The sequence below is a fragment of the Colobus angolensis genome, unplaced genomic scaffold (genome assembly GCF_000951035.1).
Source record: "Colobus angolensis palliatus isolate OR3802 unplaced genomic scaffold, Cang.pa_1.0 Scaffold63, whole genome shotgun sequence".
Lineage (NCBI taxonomy): Eukaryota > Metazoa > Chordata > Mammalia > Primates > Cercopithecidae > Colobus > Colobus angolensis.
In genome coordinates, this window is record NW_012119932.1 from 8,389,290 (window position 1) to 8,415,166 (window position 25,877).

Sequence of the window (25,877 nt, forward strand, 5' to 3'; positions counted from 1 at the left end):
AAAAAAAAAAAAAAAAAAAAACATGTAGAATTAAATGTAGGCCACATTATTGTATAGCAATCCTATTTCTCTAATAAAAAATAAGATTTCTTTCATTATCCTTTTTCTGAACAGATCACATTTTCCCGCTACTAGACATAATATTTCATGAATAAGAAAAATAACTTTATTAAAGTATTCTATAACTTACAGCTTTACTAGAGATGATATATCTGATGGATTCAAAATATGCTCACATATTGTATTCACAGCTTTTATTGATACAAACATATAATACGTTCCTTCATCTGTCCAGAACATGAAAAAATCCAATATACTAATAATTCCAAATTGTGCTAAATATTGCATGTAAAGCATTCTCCCTTAAAATTGTCATATACTATGAAATGCTATGAAGCATGCTTCTTCTAAGTATTACTTGAAAAACATTTCTGCAACGAAACCTATGCAGTCCATTGTAATTCATATAACTATTAAGTATGGATGTTTGAAAAATGATGTCTAATTAACAGAAACTCTTCCAAAGCAACAAGTGGGTAGCAAAACTAAGTAAACAAGAGTGCTTCAAAATGGAACTCCTGGAATGCTTTTAAACCATGTTACTTGCTTATCATTCTCTGATTATTCCTGGTTTCTCTTTTCTTTCTCGATTTATCAATTCCACTGTTCCCTATTTCAGTAGTCTTCCATGATAACATTAGACCAAATTCCACAACCTAAGAGCTTTCATACAGTGGTGACATGTGCTATCTTCGTAGCTCTGTATGATAAAGCAATTATGTTCTCTCGGTGTTGTAAGAATTAAGGGGATCAGATGCCATGCTGTTTCCCTGCTTCACAGAGGAGCCCTGTGTCATGACGTGATGCATAGAAGTCCGCTCAACTCATGCAATCAGAAAGGTAACATGAATATCAGAATACCAAATATCTTACTCTTATATAAGGCTAAGAATGAAGTATGCAGCAGAGGCTGGCTTGTATGCAAAAATGTACTTTTAAATTGTACTTTTAGAAGTTGAATGCCTATTCATCTTGGGCATAGCATTGAACTCACAGAAGAAAGAGACTGTCAAAATATCATCTGTCAGAGCTCTGCAAACAGGTCAAACATCCTTTTTAGGAGACTATGAACAGGCCCTGAGAGAGCAGCAGGAGTGTAGAACATTTGAAATTCTCTATGTCTATATATGTATTTTAAATGTCATCACTCTCTTTCTTTGGTTTGCAAAAACTGTCATCCATTTTGACTTGTTGAATCAATGAATTCATCAGGAAAAAAAGCCTCTAATAGAAATCACACTTTAAAAGAGACTTTCTCTAACTTTGAAAGCAATACAACCAAAGAATCTTAAATGATGTGAAAAACTTTCCTAATTCTGTAATTAAGAACTGATCTGGTTTATTATGTTGAACTCAATTTACTGTTTCCTTTTGTTCCAGATTAAGGGCAGAGAGGAAATTATGCAAATACACTGGGTTGGAAATTATTTCTCTCAGCTTGTACAGACCATCTGGTTTTCCATGGTAGAGTGAAAAAGGCAGAAAATGGTAACAATAGAATAACATGTGTTCCCAACAAAATCCTGAAGAATGCTTTGAAATTTCTGGATGTAGCAAGTCATTTTCCAGTTCATCATCTCACCCAATTAAAAAATATAGGCAGAGGAATGTAAAGAGACAGTAATCATTGTATATCGCAGATCACTGAATACATAGTATATAGCAGAATCAGAAAAGATCTCTGGCACAGTCCAATTTCCCCAAGCACCTTCTTTCTTGCCTTATGATACTTTATCACAGAATTAATTGTCTTCTCATCTGTAATACAACATGATGACGGGATACAGAATATATTTAGTCCTAAACCTATATTTGCAAAAGAAACATATTTTAAAGATCCCAAGAAAGCCTGATGAGAAATCTGGTTATAAACACACATTTTAGCAAGAAAAATAAAAATAAAAAGGTGGTCTTCATAAAAATATATTACTTTGTTTTTATACACATTCCCTTGTGGGAATGACTCTATGCTATTGCTTTTCTGAAAAACTAGCTGGCATATAATAAGAAAAAAGCAGCTCATTAAAAAAAATTCTAATTGATCCTTCTAGAAGACTGAAAACTCTGTTAACAAAAGTTACTTGTTTAGAGAAGATTAAAAATGGTTTTTAACTGTGATGGGAGGATGGCTTGAGCTCAGCAGTACCAGGCTACAGTGAACTATGATTGTACTCCATTGCACTCCAGCATGGATGACAGAGCGAGACCCTGTCTCAAAAACAACCACCACCACCAAACGACCAAACAAAAAATGGTTTTTAAAACACAAGTTAATTTTAAGATGATCTTGGAATCAGACCCATGGGGTGATTTTCATTAACCCTGTCTAGGAAATAAACAGCTGGCCTTTTGTTCTGCTGCATAAAGGCTTGCCAGGCCTGGTGGACTCCTGGAGGGCTGACGGGTAATCTCACCTCCTGCTACAGGACCTGCAGGGCTCAAGGTGAAGGAGGTGCCCCCGGGTGAAGATTCAGGGAACCTAAAGCCCTACTCCTAAAGGAACGCCGGCTACTCTAGCAGCTGGGGCCATAAGAAAGAGCAGTCACCAGAGACAAAACAAACAAAAATAACACGGAAGCACAGGCAGTGCTGCATGTGCTACGTGCATGGAAGAGGCTGCCCTTTTGCTTCCAATTCCTGCTTTTGTCACTGACACCTGTGGTCCCCATGCTAGTGACAAACTTGACTGTGCTGTGATTCCTCATTTGCCAACTAGAGATGATCATGTGTCTACTGCACTGGGTTGTTATGAGAATTATTATTATTATTTTATTATTTAAAAAATTTTTTTTGGAGACTGAGTTTCGCTCTTGTTGCCCAGGCTGGAGTGCAATGGCGCGATCTCGCCTCACTGCAACCTCCATCTCCCGGGTTCAAGTGATTCTCCTGTCTCAGCCTCCTGAGTAGCTGGGATTAACAGGCCCCCGCCACCACGCCTGTCTAATTTTTTGTAATTTTAGTAGAGACAGGGTTTCACCACGTTGGCCAGGCTGGTCTCAAACTCCTGACCTCTGTGATCCACCCACCTCGGCCTCCCAAAATGCTGGGATTACAGGCATGAGCCATCGCGCCCAGCTGTTATAGAATTTAAAAAATAATAATAGATAGAAAGCATTTGACCTCATGCAACATACATGCGCAATACAGGTGGGTTTTTATTAAATTGCATTTTAAGCATTGTGACAAAATATGCATACCATACAATTTACCATTTGAGCCAATTTTAAGCATACAGTTCAACGGCATTGAATACATTCACATTATTGGGTAGCCATCACCATCTTCTATCTCCAGGACCTTTTATTTTTTATTTTTTAAATCATCCCCAGCTGAAAGTCTATCCCCTTTAGACACTAACTCCCCACTCTCCTCTTCTCCCAGCCCCTGGCAACTACCATTCTAGACTTTGTCTCTGTGAGTCTATTCTAGGTCCCTCATATATGTGGGGTCATTCCGTATTTGTCCCCTTGTGTCTGGCTCGACTCACCTAGCAGATTGTCATCAATTTTAAAGGCATTTTGAATGCCAGGTTTATGCTGCTGGAATGGCAGGCAAGTGGTCCCAGAGAAGTCAGGCAAACTCAGTTGTGGAAATTAAATCAATATATATTTTCGTAGCCTAAAAGCAGATACCGCATCAACAATTGGACCCATTATTCTTCACACACGCTGCGGTCTATTAACGTTGGTCACTGTAGTATGCTGGAGCTCTGGGGAAATGGTTCTTTTTAGGTCTCTTTAAACAAACGAGTTTCAACAACATTTTCACCAATTAGCTGTTCCAGCCACAGCATCACATCCTTCAAAAGTCATACAGAAGCTGTCAAGTGGAGGCTGTATGGGAAACTGAATCTTATACATCTCCTGCAATGTCCTGTGAATGCCCACCCTAAATATAAAATACAAAGAAGTGAAGAAAGGCTGAGGTCTCTTTGTTTGGTTTGCTGGGTCTCATTCTGTCACTCAGGCTGAAGTGCAGAAGCACGACCACAGCTCACTGTAGCGTCAACGTCCGGGGCTCAAGTGATCTCTCACCTCAGCCTCCCAAAGAGCTGGGATCACGGGCACACACCACCACATGTGGCTAATTTAAAAAAAAATTTATAGAGACAGGGTCTCGTACGTTGCCCAGGCTGGTCTCAAACTCTTGAGGTCAAACAATCTTCCCGGCTTGGCCTCCCAAAGTGCTATGATTACAGGTGTCAGCCATCTTGCCTGGCCTAGTTCTGAGGTCTCTTTAAAATACAAACTTTTTATCTGGGCTCGGTGGCTCACGCCTGTAATCTCAGCACTTTGGGAGGCCAAGGTGGGTGGAACACCTGAGGTCAGGAATTCCAGACCAGCCTGGCCAACCTGGCGAAACACCATCTCTACTAAAAATACAAAAATAGCTGGGCATGGTGGTGCACACCTGTAGTCCCAACTACTTGGGAGGCTGAGGCAGGAGAATCAGGAGGTGGAGATTGCAGGGAGCTGAGATCAGCCACTGCACTCCAGCCTGGGTGACAGAGTAAGACTCTGTCTCAAACAAACAAACTATCTATCTATCCATCCATCCATCCAGCCATCCATCCATCTTTTTTCTGAGTTCAAATTTAGCCCATCTAACCACCTTGGTCCTCTGTATTCTAGCTACAGTGCCAAACATATATATCTTAATTAAATCATTTAAAAGAGACAGTTGACAAAATTATTCTCTAATTGTTGTCATTCAATAAGTATACTAAATTGAACTGAATTCCACAATTTCCAAATATTCAACTAATCTTTTACTCTGAGAGTTCTTTAAATATTTATGTCTATAATACAGAAATTCATGATTCCTCAAAATGTACATGGTTGCAAACATGTTTTTATCTTGCTATGTTATCCAAGTAAGTGGCAATTTCCTCAACAGAGGCTACATTTAACTTCACCTAGATAGTACTCAACACGTATCACATGTAAGTCATTAATATTTTGGGCAATATCATGAGGCTCTTCTTTTTTCTATATTGTTATATTTGGGTGGATATATGCATTTTTTTAAAGAATGCCCAGGTATCAAATCAGCATTAATTATTCATAGTCCACTGTGAAAGACTTGGAAGCTGAGCTGTGCATGATGTTCAAAACCTTCTGATGTGGATAGCCTTGAAAAATTCCTTTCAAGTGTTTACATTGACCATTAAATCTGATTAAGTGAAGTCACAAAAAGCCATCAGCCTGGATCCAACAGAAAGGAGCTCAGGCTCATCAGGTTTCGCCTTGCAGAAATACCTGTGTTGTTAGAAACGTGGTCTCAAGATTGAAGGTACATTCCTTAAGTAATTACTCGGGCTTCAAATTAAAGACGAAACTAGGAACAGCTATTCTCAGATGCTTTAAGGATAGTGCATTACTGTTATAGGCTTTTACAGCCTCCCAGAGCAGTGGAGAGATAAGAATTATTGCCTTCATTGTATAGGAGAAAAAAAAAAAAAAGCCTAGAGATGTTAATCAACTTGCTCAAAAACTAAGGAGCCAGTGCTAGAATTAAGAATAAAATCTTGGCTGGGTGAAGTGGCTCAAGCCTATAATTCCAGCATTTTGGGAGGCCGAGGCAGGCGGATTGCCTGAGCTTAGGAGTTCACGACCAGCCTGGGCAACACAGTCTCTACTGAAAAAATAAAAAATTAGCCGGGTGTGGCGGCAGGTGCCTGTAGTCCCAGCTACTCAGGAGACTGAGGCAGGAGAATTGCTTGCACCCAGGCACAGAGGTTACAGTGAGCCAAGATCTCACCACTGCACTCCAACCTGCCAGCGTGGGCGACAGAGTGAAACTCCATCTCAAAAAAAAAAAAAAAAAGAATAAAATCTTGTTCTTGTCCTTTCAGTGCAGTCAGATATGTCCATTCTATCATGTTTTCAAATCAAAGCCTTTTTCTTCTATTAAGAAGATTAGGAGGCACAGAATCACAGAATAGTATGAAACTGACTTTGTAGAGAGGGCACTTTTATCAATGAGTATGGCCCCTTCTGACTGATGGCGGCAGGTCTGTTTTGTGTGTTGGTAGCACAGTTAAAGATCTTAGATGTGATTTCATGGGTCAGGTTTTTCTCTTCTCTGATGTCCAAAAAGCCACTAACAAGCCAGGTGCAGTGACTCATGCCTGTAATCTCAGCACTTTGGAAGACCAAGGCAGGTGGATCACTTGAGCTCAGGAGTTTGAGACCAGCCTGGGTAACAAAGTGAAACCTTGTCTCTACAAAGAATACAAAAATTAGCCGGGCGTGGTGGCACACACCTGTAGTCCCAGCTACTTGGGAGGTTGAGGTGGGATGATGGCTTGAGCCTGGGAGGCGGAGGTTGCAGTGTGCTGAGATCATATCACTGCACTCCAGCCTGGGCAACAGAGTGAGACCCTGTCCCTCCCCCAGCTCCCCCACCGACTCCCTCAAAAAAGCCACTAACATTAACAAAGCTAGGTAACTGAACAAAGGTTTAAGGAAAAGTGATGACTATTTGTGAGTTAACAAATGACATGATATTACATTAAGATCAAACTGCTAGCAGATCCCTTAGCAAAAAACCATGTACAAAGTTCCAGTTCTGGCTGGTCTCAGTGGCTTACACCTATAATCCCAGCACTTTGGGAAGCTGAGGCAGGCGGAACTTGAGATCAGGAGTTTGAGACTAGCCTGGACAACATGGTGAAACCCCATCTCTACTAAAAATACAAAAATTAGCCAGGCGTGGTGGCACGCGCCCATAGTCCCAGCTACTCAGGAGGCTGAGGCAGGAGAATTGCTCCAACCCGGTAGGCGGAGGTTGCAGTGAGCCAAGATCATGCCACTGCATTCCAGCCTGGGTGACAGAGTAAGACTCCATCTCAAAAAATAAAAGAAAGTTCCAGTTCTCCAACTCTTAAGAGGAGAGCGGAAGATCTCTGAATGGCCACTGGTGGGGCAGCCCTGCAGGAAGCTACAAAGGCACAGTGTCCCTGCCAGGCCCTGCCAGCCCTGAATCAACAGAAATGTGATGGTATGTTGGCTTGTGCTGTCCCTGACAATGTAAAATCTATGAACAGAAACGTGAGACAGAATTCACTTTTCATATGAAGCGTACTTCAGTCAGATGTGCCCTTTTCCTTATTCTACGCAACGGTTATTAGCTCTCTGTCAAAAATAAGTGAGATATCTGAATAAAGTCAAAAGGTTTTTGCTCCATATTCCGAAACTGAGGTTTAAACTTGTGACGAGTCTATCTGTTGATTTCTAGTTACACGAATACTCTATTTCCTCAAGCTAGCCTCTAGAGATATCAGTAGGGTATTACAATATAAATTTAAGATAAATTTATATGAAAGATAGTATTTTGATAGCATAGTATTAGATAGGGGAAAAACTATTTCACAGTTAATTCTGTAAGGAGCTACTCATTTTTTGTTTGTTTTAGGGAGCAGAGCATGTTTAATAGGGAAGAAAGAAGGAAGATGCTCCCCCATACAGAAACAGAAGGAGGGGAGTTCCACGGCGAGAGAGGGAAAGCCTGTTAATATCTAACAAATAAAAGTAAGCTTTTAATCTAAATACAGGAAGCCCAATGAAACAATTTGCAAATAAATACAAAGAATATGTAAATATTCACCTTCAGTAATAATCCACTAAACAGAAATTAAAACAATGCTGTATAAGTATTTACATGAGAAGCAATCATTAATACCTAATGCTGCGTACATTGTGATAAAATTAGTAGATGAATAATGTTGGCATTGTCCACTGGTAGAATTTGGAAGAAAGATATCAAAGGCATAGCCAGAGACTTATAAGAACATTCAAACCCACTCACTGTACAAATAATTCCATATCTGATGATTTATCTCAAATAAGTTATTTAATGGAGCTGAAAACCATATGTTCAAATTTGTTATTATAGACTTATCTATAAAAACAAAATTATAAAATCAATTCAAAAGTCCAACAATAAATGGCCATTTTATTGGACAATCAATGGCAGATCTGCACAATGTTATGTTATGCTGATTAAACAGTGATCTCAAAATAAGGTTGAAGGAAAAAAGGCAGAACCCACAGTTGTCTGAATACTACAGTTACAACTATAAAACATGTATGCTGCCGGGCGCGGTGGCTCACGCCTGTAATCCCAGCACTTTGGGAGGCCGAGACGGGCGGATCAGGAGGTCAGGAGATCGAGACCATCCTGGCTAACCCGGTGAAACCCCGTCTCTACTAAAAAATAAAAAAAATTAGCCGGGTGAGGTGGCGGGCGCCTGTAGTCCCAGCTACTTGGGAGGCTGAGGCAGGAGAACGGCGTGAACCCGGGAGGTGGAGCTTGCAGTGAGCTGAGATCGGGCCACTGCACTCCAGCCCAGGTGACAGAGCGAGACTCCGTCTCGGAAAAAAAAAAAAACAAAAAACAAAAAAACATGTATGCTTGTAGAAAAGAACTGCAGTCCAATATGCCAGCATAACAATATGCAACCACAGCACGGTGAGAATGTGGGGTATTTCTACACCCACACTCTTTTAATATTTCTTCTGTTTTATTTTATTTTGAGATGGAGTTTTTGCCCAGGTTGGTGTTACAGGCATGAGCCACTGCACCCGGCCTATTTCTTCTATTTTTAGTAGTAAAAAACTTTAATTACTTTGAAGGAGTGCAGTCTCTTTCACGCCTGTAATCCCAGCACTTTGGGAGGCCCAGGTGGATGGGTCATCTGAGGTCAGAAGTTCAAGACCAGCCTGACCAACATGCTGAAACCCCGTGTCTACTAAAAATCCAAAAAAATTAGCTGGGGGTGGTGCCACATGCCTGTAATCCCAGCTACTTGGAAGGCTGAGGCAGGAGAAACACTTGAACCCAAGAGGTGGAGGTTGCAGTGAGCTGAGATCATGCCACTGCACTTCAACCTGGGTGACAGAGTGAGGCTCCATTTAAAAAAAAAAAAAAAAAAGGTTTTGTCAATTTTAATAATGAAAATAACTGGAAATCTTGATTGCGACTGCACAAAATGACTGCTTCCACAAACTGATCATTTTATGGGGCAATGTACAATCAAACAGGATGGCACCTCTTGATGCTGAAGCCAGCATCTCCATGTACATACATTAGCCACCAGGCCTTATGAACATTATACTTGCATTTAAATACAAATGATCTGAAGAGTGATGTAGAAGCCTGCAGCCTTAGATCATTATTTGTCACATGCTAACTTTCTCTCTCTTTTTTTTTTTTGATAAATGCTTGAGCAATATAAAAGTAAAGAGGAAGAAAAAATAATCAACCCAAAATTACTAGCCTTCTTAGAATACTTAATCACATCATCTTACTTGTTCTCTCAGGCTTACATCCATTCAGGATTGATTGATTGATTGATTGATTGACTGATTACCACTTAGGAGTTGAGGACCACTTTGAGAACTGACAGAAGCTAAAAATGTTCACATATGCAGAGACTGAAATATTTGCACACAGTTATAGAGCATCTATATTTGCTTTCTCCTCCCAGCCCTCTGATAGCTGACCCACAGGTCTCCAATTAAGAGTCACACTTCACAAGGGTGACATTTAATCCCTCTCCGTCCTCCAATATGCAAATAAAAAATCACTTTCCTTTGCTGCCTATCAGAAATATCATAGTTCGGGATTTCAGAGCTAAGTTCTTTCATTCCTAGCCACTGCAGAAAATATAGGAAGGCATACACCTTCCCTTAATAACTCTAGGAACTATGTTAAGCCATCTATCTACTTATATTCTATGGATGTACTCTGATCTTTATAAAAAATCTCACAAATATCTTGAAACACAGCTATTATTATTCCTAATTTTACAGATGATGAAACTGAGGCTCAGAGAAGACAAAATCTGCCGGATCACACCATTATTTAGGAGATGGTTTAGTATTCAATGTCAACTCTGACTAGATCCAAACACTTGGCTCTTACCCACAGTCAGAAAAAACAAAAATGATGGGTAATAATAATAATAATAATAATAACCTGTCCAAATCAGAGAGATCATTGTTATCTGGAGGAAGAGAAGAAAGAATACAGAAGAAGTGACCATCTGGGTCTAAGAATAATGGCATTCAATTGCAGTTATTAAAGATACTATGTTCAAGAAATTTACAATGCAACAATACCAGGATTCATAAATAAATTGCGCACTTAAAGCTAGTAAGACTGATCTATATATATTTGCCTTTGGCAGTAGAAAGTAATTACACCAAATTGCACTGGTTTATTGATTTCATTTTAATGCACAATGAGAATTAAATGGGTAATTTCTAAATGTGTTTTCTGCGTTTGGGGTTTGGAATGGCATTAGAAGGTACTGAAATAAACTGAAACTGATATAAAAACTGAAATCATACTTGGGATTAGAACAAAAATAAAGACCACACAGTTTATTCAGCATTCTAAAAACCTATCCCATAATACATATACAGGCATACATAAATATACATATATAAATATACATATGTATAATTTTAAAAATTCTCTCCATTTGTATTCCTGTCCAAACTTGAAAGAAGCATTTCTGTCATTATTGGAGAACTTTGAGAAAGACTGAATTTAAAGTGTTGAATGGTTACAGAATAAAAACTTTATAAAGAGTTATTTTAAACTTTAACCATTCAAAAATCTAAAAATCCATGTATTTATAAGCCCTATTCAAGCATAGTTATTAGTTAAAATGAGAAGTGGCCAGGCCATGGGAAACAAAAAGTCTATTTTTAGGGAAGAAGTAATTTAAAAGAATAAACATCCCTGTGCAGATTCCCCATAATACTTAAAGACAGGACTAAAATTAATTGTAGGATAAATTATTCATGTGATTATTATTATTTTTGTAGACATGGATCTTGCTATGCTGCCCAGGCTGGTCTCTAGCTTCTGGCCTCAAGCCATCCTCCCATCTCGGCCTCCCAAAATTTTGGGATTACAGGTGTGAGCCACCATACCTGGCCTTGTGACTATTTAAAATCATACGCATTGCCATTCTTATTAAATAACTGTGACATAATTGTGATCAGTTTTGTTGCTGAAAATATTCAAAATGGCCAATGGAATGTATTTGGCCATTTGCATTTTAGGTTATACATGTTTTTGTAATTCATAGAATTCCTCTGCAGGAAAACTAGAGCAGTATTTCATGTTTGATAATATTCTTAAAAAGCAAGCAAGTTTACAGGAAGTAATTCCAGATGTACTCAAACAGGTATTGAATAATTTACAAATTGGATGTGAATAGCATTTGATAAGTGGGTGGGACGTATCTAATGCCCAGAAATCATTGATAATTAGTGTATACATAGCCAGCCATGTCAGAATCTAAATAAATAGAATTGTTGCATATAATACTTAGTGAGGGCCAACTCAGAAAGTCAAATTCTGTATCTTTATAAAACTTAAAGTGAAATCTAATAAAAGGATCGTCAAAATCACATAGATTAAGCCAAGTATCTCAGTTTCCAGTTTTTTTCACGATACAACACAGAAGAAATGACCACAAAGATATTTCCTAGCAAGTCCTTTTTTTCTCTATTATACTAAATTTAGTATAGGTTGGAACAATTAGAAACAAAAGAAGTACTTAAAATAATTTTTAGACAAATTCAAATGGTATTTTCATGTCCTATTAGCACAAATATTTCTAACTTCATGATTTTTATTTTTACAGGCTCTGGTTTAGTTTTAGGTTCAGGATTCTTCTGTGCGCGTTTTCATCCTTTCCTAAAAAGGCACCAATAAATAATGATATGGTCTTTTCTTTAAAAGTTCTAAACCAAATCCGAAGACTCAAACAGTCAGTCCTCGTGTGGCAAAGCTTTAAGTATTTTAAACTTTAGACTCTCATGTTTGTATTTTATCAAATTCAAAATTTCTAAAGTGACGAAGAATAAAAAAATCTTAATTTGCAGCAACACAGCAAGTCAGACCATCGTGATTTACACAGTAAAGTCTCAGACACACAAACAGTTCAGTGGCTAGGCTGCCAGAATGATACTCAAGACAAGTGCTGGTCTATAGCTGGAAAAAGCATTTTCATTTTCCACTAAATTTGTCTGCACCTGGACTCTCTCTCCAAGCTACTAAATGAAGCTCAGTAAGATACAGTTTAAAACCAGAGTTCCAGTTTCACTTGCTTAAATCACCACAGCATTCAAGTAATAACACTGTGAATGGCAACATTTCTGACAAGATAAGAAAGTCTAAAAAGTTAAGTAACTAATATGATTTTAGCTCAAGCTCAGCAACAGTTCTATGCATTCCTGTTTTCTTTAAACCACACCGTGCATCTGGCCGGCTTCTCTCCCGTATGCTTACCCCAGGAATAATGTATTTAGTTTGAGGAGCTATAAGGCGTCTGTCAAGCATGCTAGACCAATTCCAAGTGCGCCCAGCACTCCAGCAGGAATTTTCTTCACAGGAGCAAAAATTCAGGACTAGCTAAAGGCAGCCAAGTCTTGCTTTGCTGAACAGCATAGCAACTGCTTTCCTTTTTCTTGCTGGCTTGGGGTGTGTAGTATTAGTTAGTGTGACTTTCTAAAGTTCGTCAGATCACAACAGCTCTCTGTTCCAGAACCACTTAGTTAGAGCAGAAGAGCTCACCAAAGTCAATTAACAAACGCAAGTGGGAGGGTCTTATTCTCCTCTGAATTACGTCAGCTGGCTTGGAAGACGGACGGACGCCTGCAAACTTGTCAAAGTAGAGTAACACTTCATTAGTATCAGATGCGACAGGTCCCTGGGGCAGCCAGGACTCCAGCGCTGCTTGAGAATCCTTTCTTCAGAACAGAACAATAGGTTGCATAACTGGATAAGCTGTTGGCATTCAAAGAAACTACTGCCCTGAAAAAGTCTGGAATAATAGTAAAACTATTTTTCTACTCCCACCCACTGAAGAAATATTTTCTCTTTTGTACACAAGAAAGTGATCTTTATTTTTTTATTGCCTTTCAAGTTCTCAGTGTGTATGGAAAATCTAATTTTTTTCACAGTCAAATGAGTATCACTTGGAGATATTTACTTTTTTAAATTAAAAGCTTATTTATATTAAAAGACAGCATTAAAAATTGAAATAATAAACACAATATTCTGAGAGCATGCTTGCAACACACACACACACACACACACACACACACACACACACGGATATTACTATCCAGGAAATAGAACTCCTATAAATCAAAAGACTCACAACTAAAAGAACATGGAAAACAAGACATGAATAGATAAATCATAGGAGATAAAATTCTAGTGGTCAATAAACGGGACTTCCTTTCTAATCAGGAAATACAAACTGAAATCACAGTTTACCATTTTGCATCCATCATGGTGGAAATATTTTTTACAAACCTGAAAATCTCAGATCTTGGTGAAAATGTCAAGAAGGGGATGGCAAGCTATGGCCCACAGTCAAACTCAGCCAACCACCTGTTTTGTATAACCTGCAAGCTAAGAATGTGTTTTACATTTTTAAATTACCGGGGAAAAAATAAAAAAACAGAATGGTATTTTGTGGCACATGACAATTACATGAAATTCAAATCAATGTTCTTCAATAAAGGTTTATTGTAACATATGGGCTTGTTGGTTTATGTATGCTCCATGGCTGTTTTTGTGCTACAAGAGCAGTCGTTGCAACAGAGACCATGTAACTCACAAAGCCTTAAATATTTCCTTCGTGGCCCTTTACAGAAAAGGTTCGTAAGCCTGTGATGCAGAGCAACTAGACTTTCACATTCTGTTGGTGGGAGTATATCTTATTTATTTATTTAGAGACGGAGTCTTGCTCTGTTGCCCAGGCTGGAGTGCAGTGGCATGATCTCGGCTCAGTGCAACCTCTGCCTCTCAGGTTCCAGCGATTCTCCTGCCTCAGCCTCTTGAGTAGCTGGGATTACAGGCGAGTGCCACCAAGCCTGGCTAATTTTTGTCTTTTTAGTGGATATGGGGGTTCAGCATGTTGGCCAGACTGTCTCGAATTCCTGACCTCAAGTGATCTGGCCGCCTTGGCCTCCCAAAATGCTGGGATTACAGGCATGAGCCACTGTGCCCAGCCTGTTGGTGGGAGTATAAACTGGTACAGTCACATTAGATATTTAGCAGGATATAATGAAACTGTTGATGCCCAAGTACTTAGACCCAGGGATACCCTCACATGAGTACGTAGGGAGGTACAGGAACGAAATGTCCCTAGCTACACTGAGGGGCTGTAGTGAAAAACAGGAAACAGGCTGGGTGTGGTGACTCACGCCAATAATTCCCGCACTTTGGGAAGCCAAGGTGGGAGGATCATTTGAGCCCAGGAGTTTGAAACCAGCCTGGAAAACAAAGGAAGACCCCATCTCTGCAAAAAAATTTAAAAATTAGCTAGGCATGGTGGCATGTGCCTGTGGTCCCAGCTACTCGGGAGGCTGAGTTGGGAGGATCATTTGAACCTGGGAGGTAGAGGCTGCAATGAGCTATGATCATACCACTGAACTCCAGTCTGGGTGGAGTGAGACCCTGTTTCAAAAAAAAAAAAAAAAGAAGGAAAGAAGGAAAGAAGGAAGAAAGGAAGGAAGGAAGAAAGGAAGGAGAGAGAGAAAGAAAGAGAGGAAGAGAGGAAGAAAAAACCTAGATGCGTATCAACAGAAAAGTGGATAAAATGTTGGATACTATTCAGTAGTGAAAGTGAATGGTCCGGAAGTTACCTACTTGAGTAAATCCCTACAAACACAATGTTGATAGAAAAAGCAAGTTTGGGAACTAAGGTACCTTAAGAACCTGTGTGTACAAGGGTGCCCTTTACTCCACACCCTCACCAACACTTGTTATCTCTTGTTCTTTGGATCACAGCCATCCTAACAAGAGTAAACTAGTATTTCATTGTGATTTTGACTTGCATTTCCCTGATGATTAGTGATGTTGACACATTTACATATATTTGTTGGCCAGAGTTTTATGTCTTCTTTGGAGAAATGTCCATTCAGGTCCTTTGTACATTTTAAAACCAGGTTATGTCTTTTTTCCATTCTGTGAGTTCTTTATATATTTGGGGTATTAGCTTCTCATCAGATATGTAATGTGAAAATATTTTTTTCCCAACCCAAAGGCTGCCTTTTCATTTGGATGACTATTTCCTCTGCTATGGGAAAGCTTTTTGGTTTGGTGTAATCTCACTTGTTTATTTTTGTTTTTGTTGCCTGAGATTTTGGTGTAATGTTTTAAAACAATTATTACCAAGGTCAGTATTCAGCAGCTTTTCCATAATGTTTTCTTCTAGGAATCTGATGGTTTCAGGTCTTTAATCCACTTTGAGTTGATTTTGTTCATGGTACAAGATAATGATCCAGTTTCATTTCACTGTGTATATGAGTATCAAAACATCATGTTGTATACCTTAATATATAGAGACATTTTTAAAAAAGAACCTATGACATGATTTGCAGCAAATTTGAAAATATGCAGAAATACTATATATTTTATGTAAGTGGTAAAACATGTAAAAAATAAATATGGGCCGGGCGTGGTGGCTCAAGCCTGTAATCCCAGCACTTTGGGAGGCCGAGATGGGCGGATCACAAGGTCAGGAGATCGAGACCATCCTGGCTAACACGGTGAAACCCCGTCTCTACTAAAAAAATACAAAAAACTAGCCGGACGAGGTGGCGGGCGCCTGTAGTCCCAGCTACTCGGGAGGCTGAGGCAGGAGAATGGCATGAACCTGGGAGGCGGAGTTTGCAGTGAGCCGAGATCCGGCCACTACACTCCAGCCTGGGCGACAGAGCGAGACTCCGCCTCAAAAAAAAATAAATAAAAATAAAAAAAATAAATAAATATGAAAATAATGACTACCAAATCCAGGATGGTGGTTATGTCTGGAGAGGAGTATATTTGGAAGGGTTAGTGAGGGGAAGGGGCAGTTTTATCAGTAATATGTTTTCAAAACTAGGTCATACCTACATTACTGTTCATTATAATATTTTCTATGCTTCTTTATATTCTGAAATAATTTATAATAAATAAGTGTTTAAAGTTAGGAAAAACTGTTAAAAATTTTTGATACAAAAAGTGCTAGACCATTGTGGCCATTAAAATGCTTATGAGACACTTCTGTTATATAACAAATGCTACAATAGGTAAGAGTAAATAAAAGAAAAAAGTAGGCTAGGCATGGTGGCTCACACCTGTAATGTCAGCACTTGGGGAGGTCAAGATGAACAGGTCACATGAGCTCAAGAGTTCAAGACCAGCCTGGGCAATAAAGAAAGACCTCAGGCATAGTGGTGCATGCCTGTAGTCCCAGCTACTCAGGAGGCTGGGATGGGAGCATTGCTTGAGTCCAGGAAGTCGAGGGGGCAGTGAGCCAAGATTATGCTACTGCACACCAGTCTGGGAAATGGGAATGGGACCTGTCTAAAAAAAGAAAAAAGAAAAAAAAGAAGAAGAAGAAAGAAGAGAAAAGCAAAAGAAAAAAGTGGACTACCAATTTGGTTTTACAATAAATATTCCACTGTTAAAAATATTTAGAAGAAACTTGTAAGGAAGCATATGAATTATATTAACAGTTGTTGTGGGTTACTGAGTTTGAGGGTATTTGTTTTTTCTTTCCTTTTAAAAAATTTAGTACTTTTCAAACTTTCTATAATGGGTTGGTATTACTTTTCAACCTCAAATAAAGTTTCAGTGTCTAACACGTAACCAAGGATTATCTAATTTTCTAGGGAAATTAGAACCCTTTGTTTAACTCAGCATTTATTATGGGTTAGGATATTTTTTATCTCTGTGAGGATAGACTTTAACTTGTCAAAAACTGACAGACATGCAAATGAATTCGTCCAATATAAATAAATTGGTCTAGAAGAAATGCAAATGATTGCTGTCTTGTAGGAAAGACTATTCCCTAAGTCATCTTTTTTTTTCTGTTTTTGAGATGGAGTCTCGCTCTGTTACCCAGGCTGGGGTGCAGTGGCACAATCTTGGCTCATTACAGCCTCCACCTCCTGGGTTCAAGCAATTCTCATGCCTCAGCCTCTCGAATAGCTGGAATTACAGGCACTTGCCATTATACCTGTCTAATTTTTGTACTTTTGGTAGAGATAAGGTTTTGCCATATTGGCCAGACTGGTCTCAAACTCCTGACCTCAGGTGATCTGCCCACCTTGGCCTCCCAAAGTGCTGGGATTACAGCATCAGCCGCCACGTCTGGCCCATCCTAAGTCATCATTTTATTGTTCTGGGGAGTACTAACCAGTTCTTGTATCCAATTGAACAATCACAGCCCACCGTTCTTTCTTTCAATGACTAAAAATACTTAAACCTTTCCCATAATCTTTCAAACTAGCTTAACCATGCTGGCTCCTTTGATGAATTAAAAAAAAAATTCTTTGGCCTGTATTCAATCTATATTTGTTTGAAAGAAATGTTCTCAAAGTTTGGAAACATTATATTTGGACGCCAGTTTTAAATTTGAAACCATAGTTCCTTTCTCTTCTGACAATGGCATATTTGAGTATTAGCTTTCCAAACCCAGCCCACTTTAATTTATAATGCCATTAAAATATATTTACAACAGAAAAATGTTAACTAATAATGATTTCGGGTAACCAAAAGCAACTGAGGTTTGAAGGGAAGGATGAGGATGTAAATTCTAAATGGAACATATAGGACTTTCAAAGCCTTTCCAAGCTTCTATAAATTCTCTACTACTAAATAACTCTGTGTGTGTGTGTGTGTGTGTGTGTGTGTGTGTGTGTGTTCTTGCTCTCAGATGAGACTGAGAATATTTTGTTGAGGTCCTTGGGAAGAGCATAAAGAGAAAAACTAATGAGGAAAAACTGAGGAAAAAATGTACGTGTCAATGAGAAATAGACTTGAGATTGAAACTCAGAAAAGAGAATAATTGAGGTTCAGGTGAGACAGGAAGTGATGGACTTAATTTTTTTTTTTTGAGATGAAGTTCGCTCTGTTGCCCAGGCTGCAGAGCATCTTGGCTCACTGCAACCTCTGCCTCCTGGGTTCAAACAATCCTCATGCCTCAGCCTCCTGAGGTAGCTGGGATTACAGGCATGTGCCGCCATGCCTGGCTAATTACTTTTGTGTTGTGGTTTGGTTGTTTTTACTAGAGATGGGGTTTCAACATGTTGGCCAGGCTGATCTTGAACTCCTAGCCTCAAGTGGTCTGCCCACCTTGGCCTCCCAAAGTGCTGGGATTATAGGTGTGAGCCATCACACCCTGTGAAAATGATGGTTTAGATGAGAGATAATTTGTCATGGCTGATACCAGAAGAAATAAGAAATCCAAGACAATTTGGTCACTTGCCAGTTTAAGAGAATAGAAAAAGAAAGGCAACCTTAATTTAAGTGGTTAAGTCCATGTCCAACAGTATTTTTTTTTTTTTTTTTTTTTTACTTTTCATACTTCTGACAAATTTTCACATTAGATGTCTGTAACTTAGGTAATGAATGTCTGAAATGCAGTCATATTATGGGATAAATATATTAAAATAGCATTTTTCAGGGTTTTTTTCCTAGGTATAAAATAATGTTTCTGGTTATATTTTCATTGTTGAGTACCAGAAAATCAGTAAAAGGAAAGCACGAAACAAAACAGCAGTTCTCCTTGTCATCTCCCAGGTTCCTAATCCATAAAAAGAGGATAAGACTTCAAAGGATAATTGCCAGAATTACATAAAACATCTAGTATACATCTGGCACACCAGAATTGCCAAATAAATGTTAATTTCCTTGGCTGTAACTCAGTGGTTCTGGACTGGGGGTGATTTTGACCCCTCAGGGGACATTGGGCAATTTCTAGAGCCGTTGTTGCTTGCCACAATGGGGACGGGTGAGGAGTTTACTGGAATCTAGTGGGCAGAGGCCAGGGTTCCTGCTCAGCATCCTACAACGCACAGGAGAGCCTCTCATCACAAAGAGCAACCCGGCCCAATATGTCCATAGTGCTGAGAACGAGAAACCCGTCAGAACTGAAGGTGCCCTTCATATCAAAGCTGTCAATGTGAAGTGCTTTCAAGTATAACCTAAGATCCCAGAATGTGAAATTCAAATTCTTTCTCCATCTTGTTGAGGTTGCTTGAAAGTAGGACAGAAGACTGGAGAGGCAAAATGCAGGAGGAGAAAAACCAGACCACCATGGGTCTCAAAAGCAGCTCCTGGGATCTCAGTAAAGTGCCCAGTTATTCTGTGATTCTGGGAGAAGCCCACAGAGGCCAGTGGAGTAGCTGAGTGTCAGATTTCAGATGGAAGGACCTGAGGTTTCTGCAGTCCCAGCTTATAGTCACACCTTGGAACATTTGTCCTTAGCTTGTTTCCAATTTCCTTCCATCCCCTGCTCCCGTCACTTGCCCCCAAGTTGTTTTTGCTAAACGGTGAAAAAGGCTTAATGAAAATGACACTATAACTAGAAAACTCCTGGAGTGCTGTTTTAATAGCTAAAGATGCATGCTCACTAATCCGAAAAGAGAAGGGTTCTTTCTGTTGATTTATTTGTACCCAGCATTGCTGTTATCCATCGACATAAACAGAAAGCAGAGAGGAGAGCTTCAGGAATTCTGAACCTTCAATAGAGACGACTTTCTCATTTGTTGTTTTAAACTTTAAAACAGCAGCAGACCTTTCTGGAAGGGGAGGTGGTGGCCAAAGTATAAATATGTTATGTTGCCAGGAGACGACAAAAAAAATGCAGAATTTTGGAGGTCACATACTTCAAGTGGTCAGTCCAGACTTCAAAGTCCAGACTATTTATCCAACCATACAGGATTGTGAAAAAATTCCCTTGATCACACCCCAGTTTAGAGTTTATGCCTCAACAGTGTCATCTTTGATTATACAAGGCCATGCTATGTGTACAAATATGGATAATTATGGTATGTGTGAGCCAGACAGTGAATCATAATAGCAAAACAAAACTCTAGTGTGTGTACACACTAAGACTCACATGTGTTTTTGGTAAACAACAGCGAACACATCCTTTTCTCAAAAAAATAAAGTAGGAAACAATTTCACATGCCATAGTAAAAAAACAAGACGGAAATAGTCACAGACATAATAGAATTTTCTTTCAACATAGCAATCTATGTTGTTGCTAACAGTTTTTTTTTAACATTAACAAAATTTCCAACTGAGCTATTGCTATTGACTGAGAAGAGCAAAGCGCTTTCATCCCAAAGCTGTACTATTTAAGGCAAGTAGTTGTACTGTGGAGATCTCTTCCTCAGATTTCATCCCTCTAAGAAGCCATGATCAATCCTGCCTCCAATTCAGCAGCTTCAGATAAGATGAGACTCTTTATTCAAATCAGAGCCACTCAAATAAGTGAGCCTTTTTGAGACAGCATGTTGGTTTCAAGCATATTACAACTAACGGCAAAAACTGAAAAGGACTTTTTCCCATCCCCGCATCCCTACTGCTGAATGAGATACACTTGAAAATGAAAACCTACTGTTATTAATGAAGAGGCATAGTGATTTTATCTTCATGAAAGCTGCCACTTCCAACAATTCTAGAAATAATGGGAGCAGAGGGTATTTCGGTGCCTTCTTTGACTCCTTTACTCCCCAGCCCAATAGATCTGTTGTATTGTAAATTTGACACTGAAAATCATAGCTTGTAATTTTTTGGTACTTGTAACCTGCATTTAACATGGTAAGTCCCATTTCATACCATACCATTTATTAAAATGAATTAAACATCGTTTCAGAGTTAACTGTAAATGAATTGCAGATTATGTTCTATAGTAGTTAAATGAATCTAACTAATTCAATGTATTATGTATAATGTTTCAATATTTCTCCTTAATACAATTTCCACGGAATAATACAAGATGTGCTGGGGACTAGGGAGGTGACATGAAGTGCTGTTTTTGTCCCACTGTGTTTTTTAGATACCCCCTCTCGTCCTGTTTCCTAATCCTCTTCTCCCAGCCTTTCTCTGGCCTGCCGTCCGAAGAGCTTCCCTCCTGAAATGTTCACTTCTCACCTATGCTGAAGGAATCCTTATTCTGTAGCCCTGAAATACTCTTCCTTTCTGCAAGGTCAGGTTTTCCTAAATATTTAAGGTCTTTGAGTTCCAGATTGTTGCATTTAATGCCGATTTGATGACTCTGCATGGATTTCCAATAGACTTCTTGATCTTTCTGTGATCAAAAGAGCTACTAATTCCTCATACCACAGCAAACAGCACCCCCATGCTCCCCCATCCTCCCAGCTAAACACTTACCAAGTCCTGTTCATGCTAACTCCAAAGTATTTCTCAGATCCAACCCTTGCCTTGCCACCTCTCACCACCACTCCCTTTAGCAATATCCCCAGCTCATCTTTGGATGCTGTCCAATCTCCATAGAGCAGCTAAAGAGGTCTTTCATAAAGCACAGACTGCTTGCATCATCCTGCTGCTTAAACTTAAAGTCCTCTACATTTCTTGCCGCAGCTGAGATAACTGTGGCCTGCAGGGCCTGGGGAGATATGGCTTCCACTCACGTCTCAGACTTCCTCTCCCATCTCTCTGCTCCTTCATCCCCACACTGCAGCCATATTGGTGTCCTGCTGTCCTCGGACTGAGCCAAGAGCATTCTTGTGTTGGGGCCTCTGCCCTGTCTCTTCTATCTGCTTAGAGTGCTTCCCCCTCACTGCTCCCCACCCCCCATCCCCAGTTGACTCCTGCATGGCTGCCACCATGCCACACACTTGGTACTTTTAGAGTGATATGATTTGGCCCACAATCCAGGGAGAACTTGAAGTTCATTCAGTACAGTGAAGAGTACACCAGATTTAGATTTGGAGGTCTGAGCTAGGCCCGGCTCTGTTGCCATTAACTAACTGGCTAAGTTACTTGATAGGCCTGAGGCTCTGAATATTCTGCTGTTAAGAGAGGATGTTCAACTCATCATTCGTTCACTAGGCTAGTGACTTAGTCTTCAAATCAGCAGTTCCAGAGCTGTTATTCTACTAAACATATTGGAGGAACAAGACTTTATGCAAGAATCTCAAGCAGTTAGCGGTAACAGTTATAATCTCTAGGGCTTCTCAGTTAATTTAAGTTAAAAAAAAAAGTCAGAAGAAATGGTGCAATTTTCACCCCCCCAACCTGCTTTTTTTTTTTTTTTTTTTTTTACTCTGTCGCCCGGGCTGGGTGGCATCTAGCTATGTTCTCCAGGCTAGATTGCAATGACGCAAACACAGCTCACTGTCACTGCAGCCTCGAACCCCTGGGCTCAAGTGATCTTCCTGCCTCAGCCTCCCAAGTATCTAGGACAATGGGTGTGTGCCATTGTGCCCAGCATCACCTAATCAAAAAAAAAAAAAAATTTATGGCCGGGTGTGGTGGCTCATGCCTGTAATTCCAGCACTTTGGGAGACCGAGGAGGGTAGATCATGAGGTCAAGAGATCGAGACCATCCTGACCGACATGGTGAAACCCTGTCTCTACTAACAATACAAAAATTAGCTAGGCATGGTGGCACACACTTGTAGTCCCAGCTACTCAGAAAGCTGAGGCAGGAAAAACACCTGAACCCGGGAGGCGGAGGTTGCAGTGGGGCATGATCACCCCATTGCACTCCAGCCTGGAGAGACTCAGTCTCAAAAAAAAAAACAAAGGGCTGAGGCGGGCAGATCATGAGGTCAGGAGTTCGAGACCAGCCTGGCCAACATGGCGAAACCCCATCACCACTAAAAATACAAAAATTAGCCAGGCATGGTGGCGGGTGCCTGTAATCCCAGCTACTCCGGAGGCTGAGGCAGGAGAATTGCTTGAACCCGGGAGGCAGAGGTTGCAGTGAGCTGAGAGGGTGCCACTGCACTCCAGCCTGGGCAATGGAGCAAGACTCCATCTCAAAAAAAAATTAAATTGAATTTAGTCATTTTGGAGACAGGGTCTTGCTCTGTCACCCAGGGCAGTGGCACAATCATGTCTCACTGTAGCTTCAACCTCTTGGGCTCAAATGATCCTCCCACCTCAGCCTCCCAAGTAACTGGGATCACAGGAGCACACCACTACACCTGGTTAATCTTTCAATGTTTTGTAGAGATGGAGTCTTGCTATGTTGTTCAGAATGGTCTTGAACTCCTAGGCTCCAGTGTCCCTCCCACCTTAGCCTCCCAAAGTGCTGGAATTACAGTCATGAACCGCTTCACCTGGCCATCTAACTTTTATTTAAACGAAAGCTTGTTGATGTTGTGAGTTTTGGAAGGAATAGATCTGATAACTGTATTCACACTACATTACATAAGCATATGCATGATATGTGACTAATGTGTAATTATCTATATGAAGTCTGTCAAATATTTTGAGTATTAAATAACAAATGTGATTTTTAGGACTTCTTTGTGTTATCTTTATAAATAACTGAATTTTTAAAACATAAATCTGGCCGGGTGCAGTAGCTCACGCCTGTAATCCCAGCACTTTGGGAGCCGAGGCGGCTGAATCACTTGAGGTCAGGAGTCCAAGACTAGCCTGGCCAACATGGCAAAATCCCCGTCTGTACTAAAAACATAAAAATTTTCTGGGCATGGTGGCGTGAGTCTGTAATCCCAGCTCCTTGGTAGGCTGAGGCAGGAGAATCGCTTGAAACCGGGAGGCGGAGGAGGTTGCAGTGAGCCGAGATCGCACCACTGCACTCCAGCCTGGGTGACAGAGCGAGACTCCGTCTCAAAAAACAAACAAACAACAACAAAAAAAACATAAATCTATAAATTCAATATAATAAAATAAACATAAAATATTTTGTTGGAAACAATGAATTTGGGATAAATGTACTACAAAACAAGGACATACAAGATTGTTAAAAATGAGATCATGAGGTACAAAGCAATGGTTTTTACAATGTGATTTCATCTCATTAATTTCTGCAGTGAAGTAGTGAGATTAATCTTACTTTCTAAATGCACACTTAGTGTAAATTGCAAAAATAATTGGCTACTCCCTGATTTTGACTACAGTGACCCATTACTTAAGCTTATATCTTTCTTCTTATCCTGCTTTTTTTTTTAATTGTAAGAGGTGATTTGGGACTACCAACTCGGAAAAAATATTCACAGCCACATTATAAAAACATTATAGGCAGGATTCATCTTTTGCTCCTTTGAGAATAAGAACTTTTCTTTTATGTGTGGAACTTTGGAATGTACAAGCAAGATGTTCATTCATGTTTTACAATGCTGATTAACAATTGCTTAGCACTTTACCAGGGAGAATGTTTTCCCTGAGTGTTTATCACCCTATTCTGTAATACAGTTGAGGGCCCACATCAATGGTACCTATTTCTTCCTGGCCCAGAGGAACACACACATTTAATCTGAATGCATTGAGTACCACAGCTGAATGGAGAAAGGATTAGGGAGGCAATTAAGAATAAAAATAAAATCCTTGCAAGTGAATGACACAGCATATATTTCCCTACAAATGAAAATGAGAAAATAATGCATCTGTGAACTTGCAGCCCTCACTTCTTTCACTATGCATATTCCTCTTGTGAGGGGTTCTCCAAGTGTAGTCTGAGAGCCCTGAGAGCAATCGGGAGGTCTGCAAAGTCAAAACTATTCTCTGAGTATCAGATGAAAAACTGGATACACCCTCAACATAAATACAGTCTTTGGGAGATGCGTTTCTTTATTCTCTACATATCCAATGAAATAATATACAGTTCTACAAATCTCTGACCTAGGGTTCGTTTGGTTCACACAAATAGCTCAGGAGCCCTGAAGCTTGCTTAACCAACCCCTGATAAAACAGTAATTCATTGAATTGAGTCAAAAATCTCTATCGACTTTAATGTACAAGTCTCTTTAGGATGAATGTCTTGGTACACTGGTTTGTTAAATTAGGGAGACTAAAACTTTACAGAGGTTTCAATCTTTGATGATGGGAATTGAACCCTAGCAAGCAGGATGCTTTAAGTACATGTGTAGACAAACAGTCTGAGTGCAATTTAAGTATATTTATACTTAAGTATCATAGTGGTTAATCTGTGAATTATTCTAACTCTGAATATAATGTGTATGATACATAAGTGGATAAACCAGGCCAAAAGTACCCAGGTAAACACTCCTGTTTGCTTTAAACCAGTCTTTCTCAGCCTTGCTGCAAAGTGGAGTCACAGGGAGCTTTAAGTTATACCAACGATTGAAGCCCACCCTATGAGATTCCAACTTAATTGGTCTGGGATGCAACGTGGTTAAGCATGTGGATTTTTTTAAGTTCCCCAGATGATTCTAATGTGTGGTCAAGGTAGCAAATTATTGCTTTAGGGACATGTAAATTCTCCTCTTTTCTCTGCATGTTTCATCATTGTTCAGTCTTGACTCTTGAATTCTTGCAGCTCTTGAACTTCTACCGTGAAACCCAGCATTCGATGACTTCTAAGATTCTTAGACCGCTACATGGAGGTTGGATCTTTTCAGGTCCTCTTTCCAGAACTGGCTGCAAAAGCTCGCCGCTTACCTCTGAGGCAGCCCATCTTCTCATATCCTATCTGCTTCAAGAATTTGACACTACTGATCTGTCCTCAACTTCCACTCTGCCTTTCCTCGGGCATTTGACAAAAGTTCCCCTTGCCCTAAAGTCTTGAACCAGCCCTGCCAGGACACACCCACCCCCTCCCCTGCCATCCTCAGTCCTGGTTCCAGAGGCCCTAGTGTGCCAAACCCTGCTCATCTGTAAGAAGAGGTTAGTCGGATACTGCCTTAAACTTCTGTCCTCAGCAGAATACAGGGCATAAAAGTGGTCATTGAAAACATGACTGGGGCTGGGCACAGAGGCTCAGGCCTCACCTGTAATCCCAGCACTTTGGGAGGCTGAGGTGGGCGGATTGTTTGAGGTCAGGAGTT

The 25,877-nt window shown here is 39.9% G+C and overlaps 1 protein-coding gene across 10 annotated transcripts in view; it reads right to left on the minus strand.

The window, feature by feature from the left end:
- Positions 1-25,877, minus strand: part of CACNB2 (calcium channel, voltage-dependent, beta 2 subunit) — a 412,882-nt gene that overhangs the window by 199,291 nt on the left and 187,714 nt on the right. For 2 of the 10 annotated variants that reach the window (XM_011963879.1, XM_011963875.1), the window contains exon 1: positions 12,373-12,664. The exons of the other annotated variants lie outside the window; for them this stretch is intronic. In XM_011963879.1, coding sequence (XP_011819269.1) covers positions 12,373-12,423 — 51 coding nt within the window. In that variant the 5' untranslated portion in view covers positions 12,424-12,664. Of the gene's footprint in view, positions 1-12,372; positions 12,665-25,877 lie in introns of those variants that run through there. 10 annotated transcript variants of the gene reach the window in all.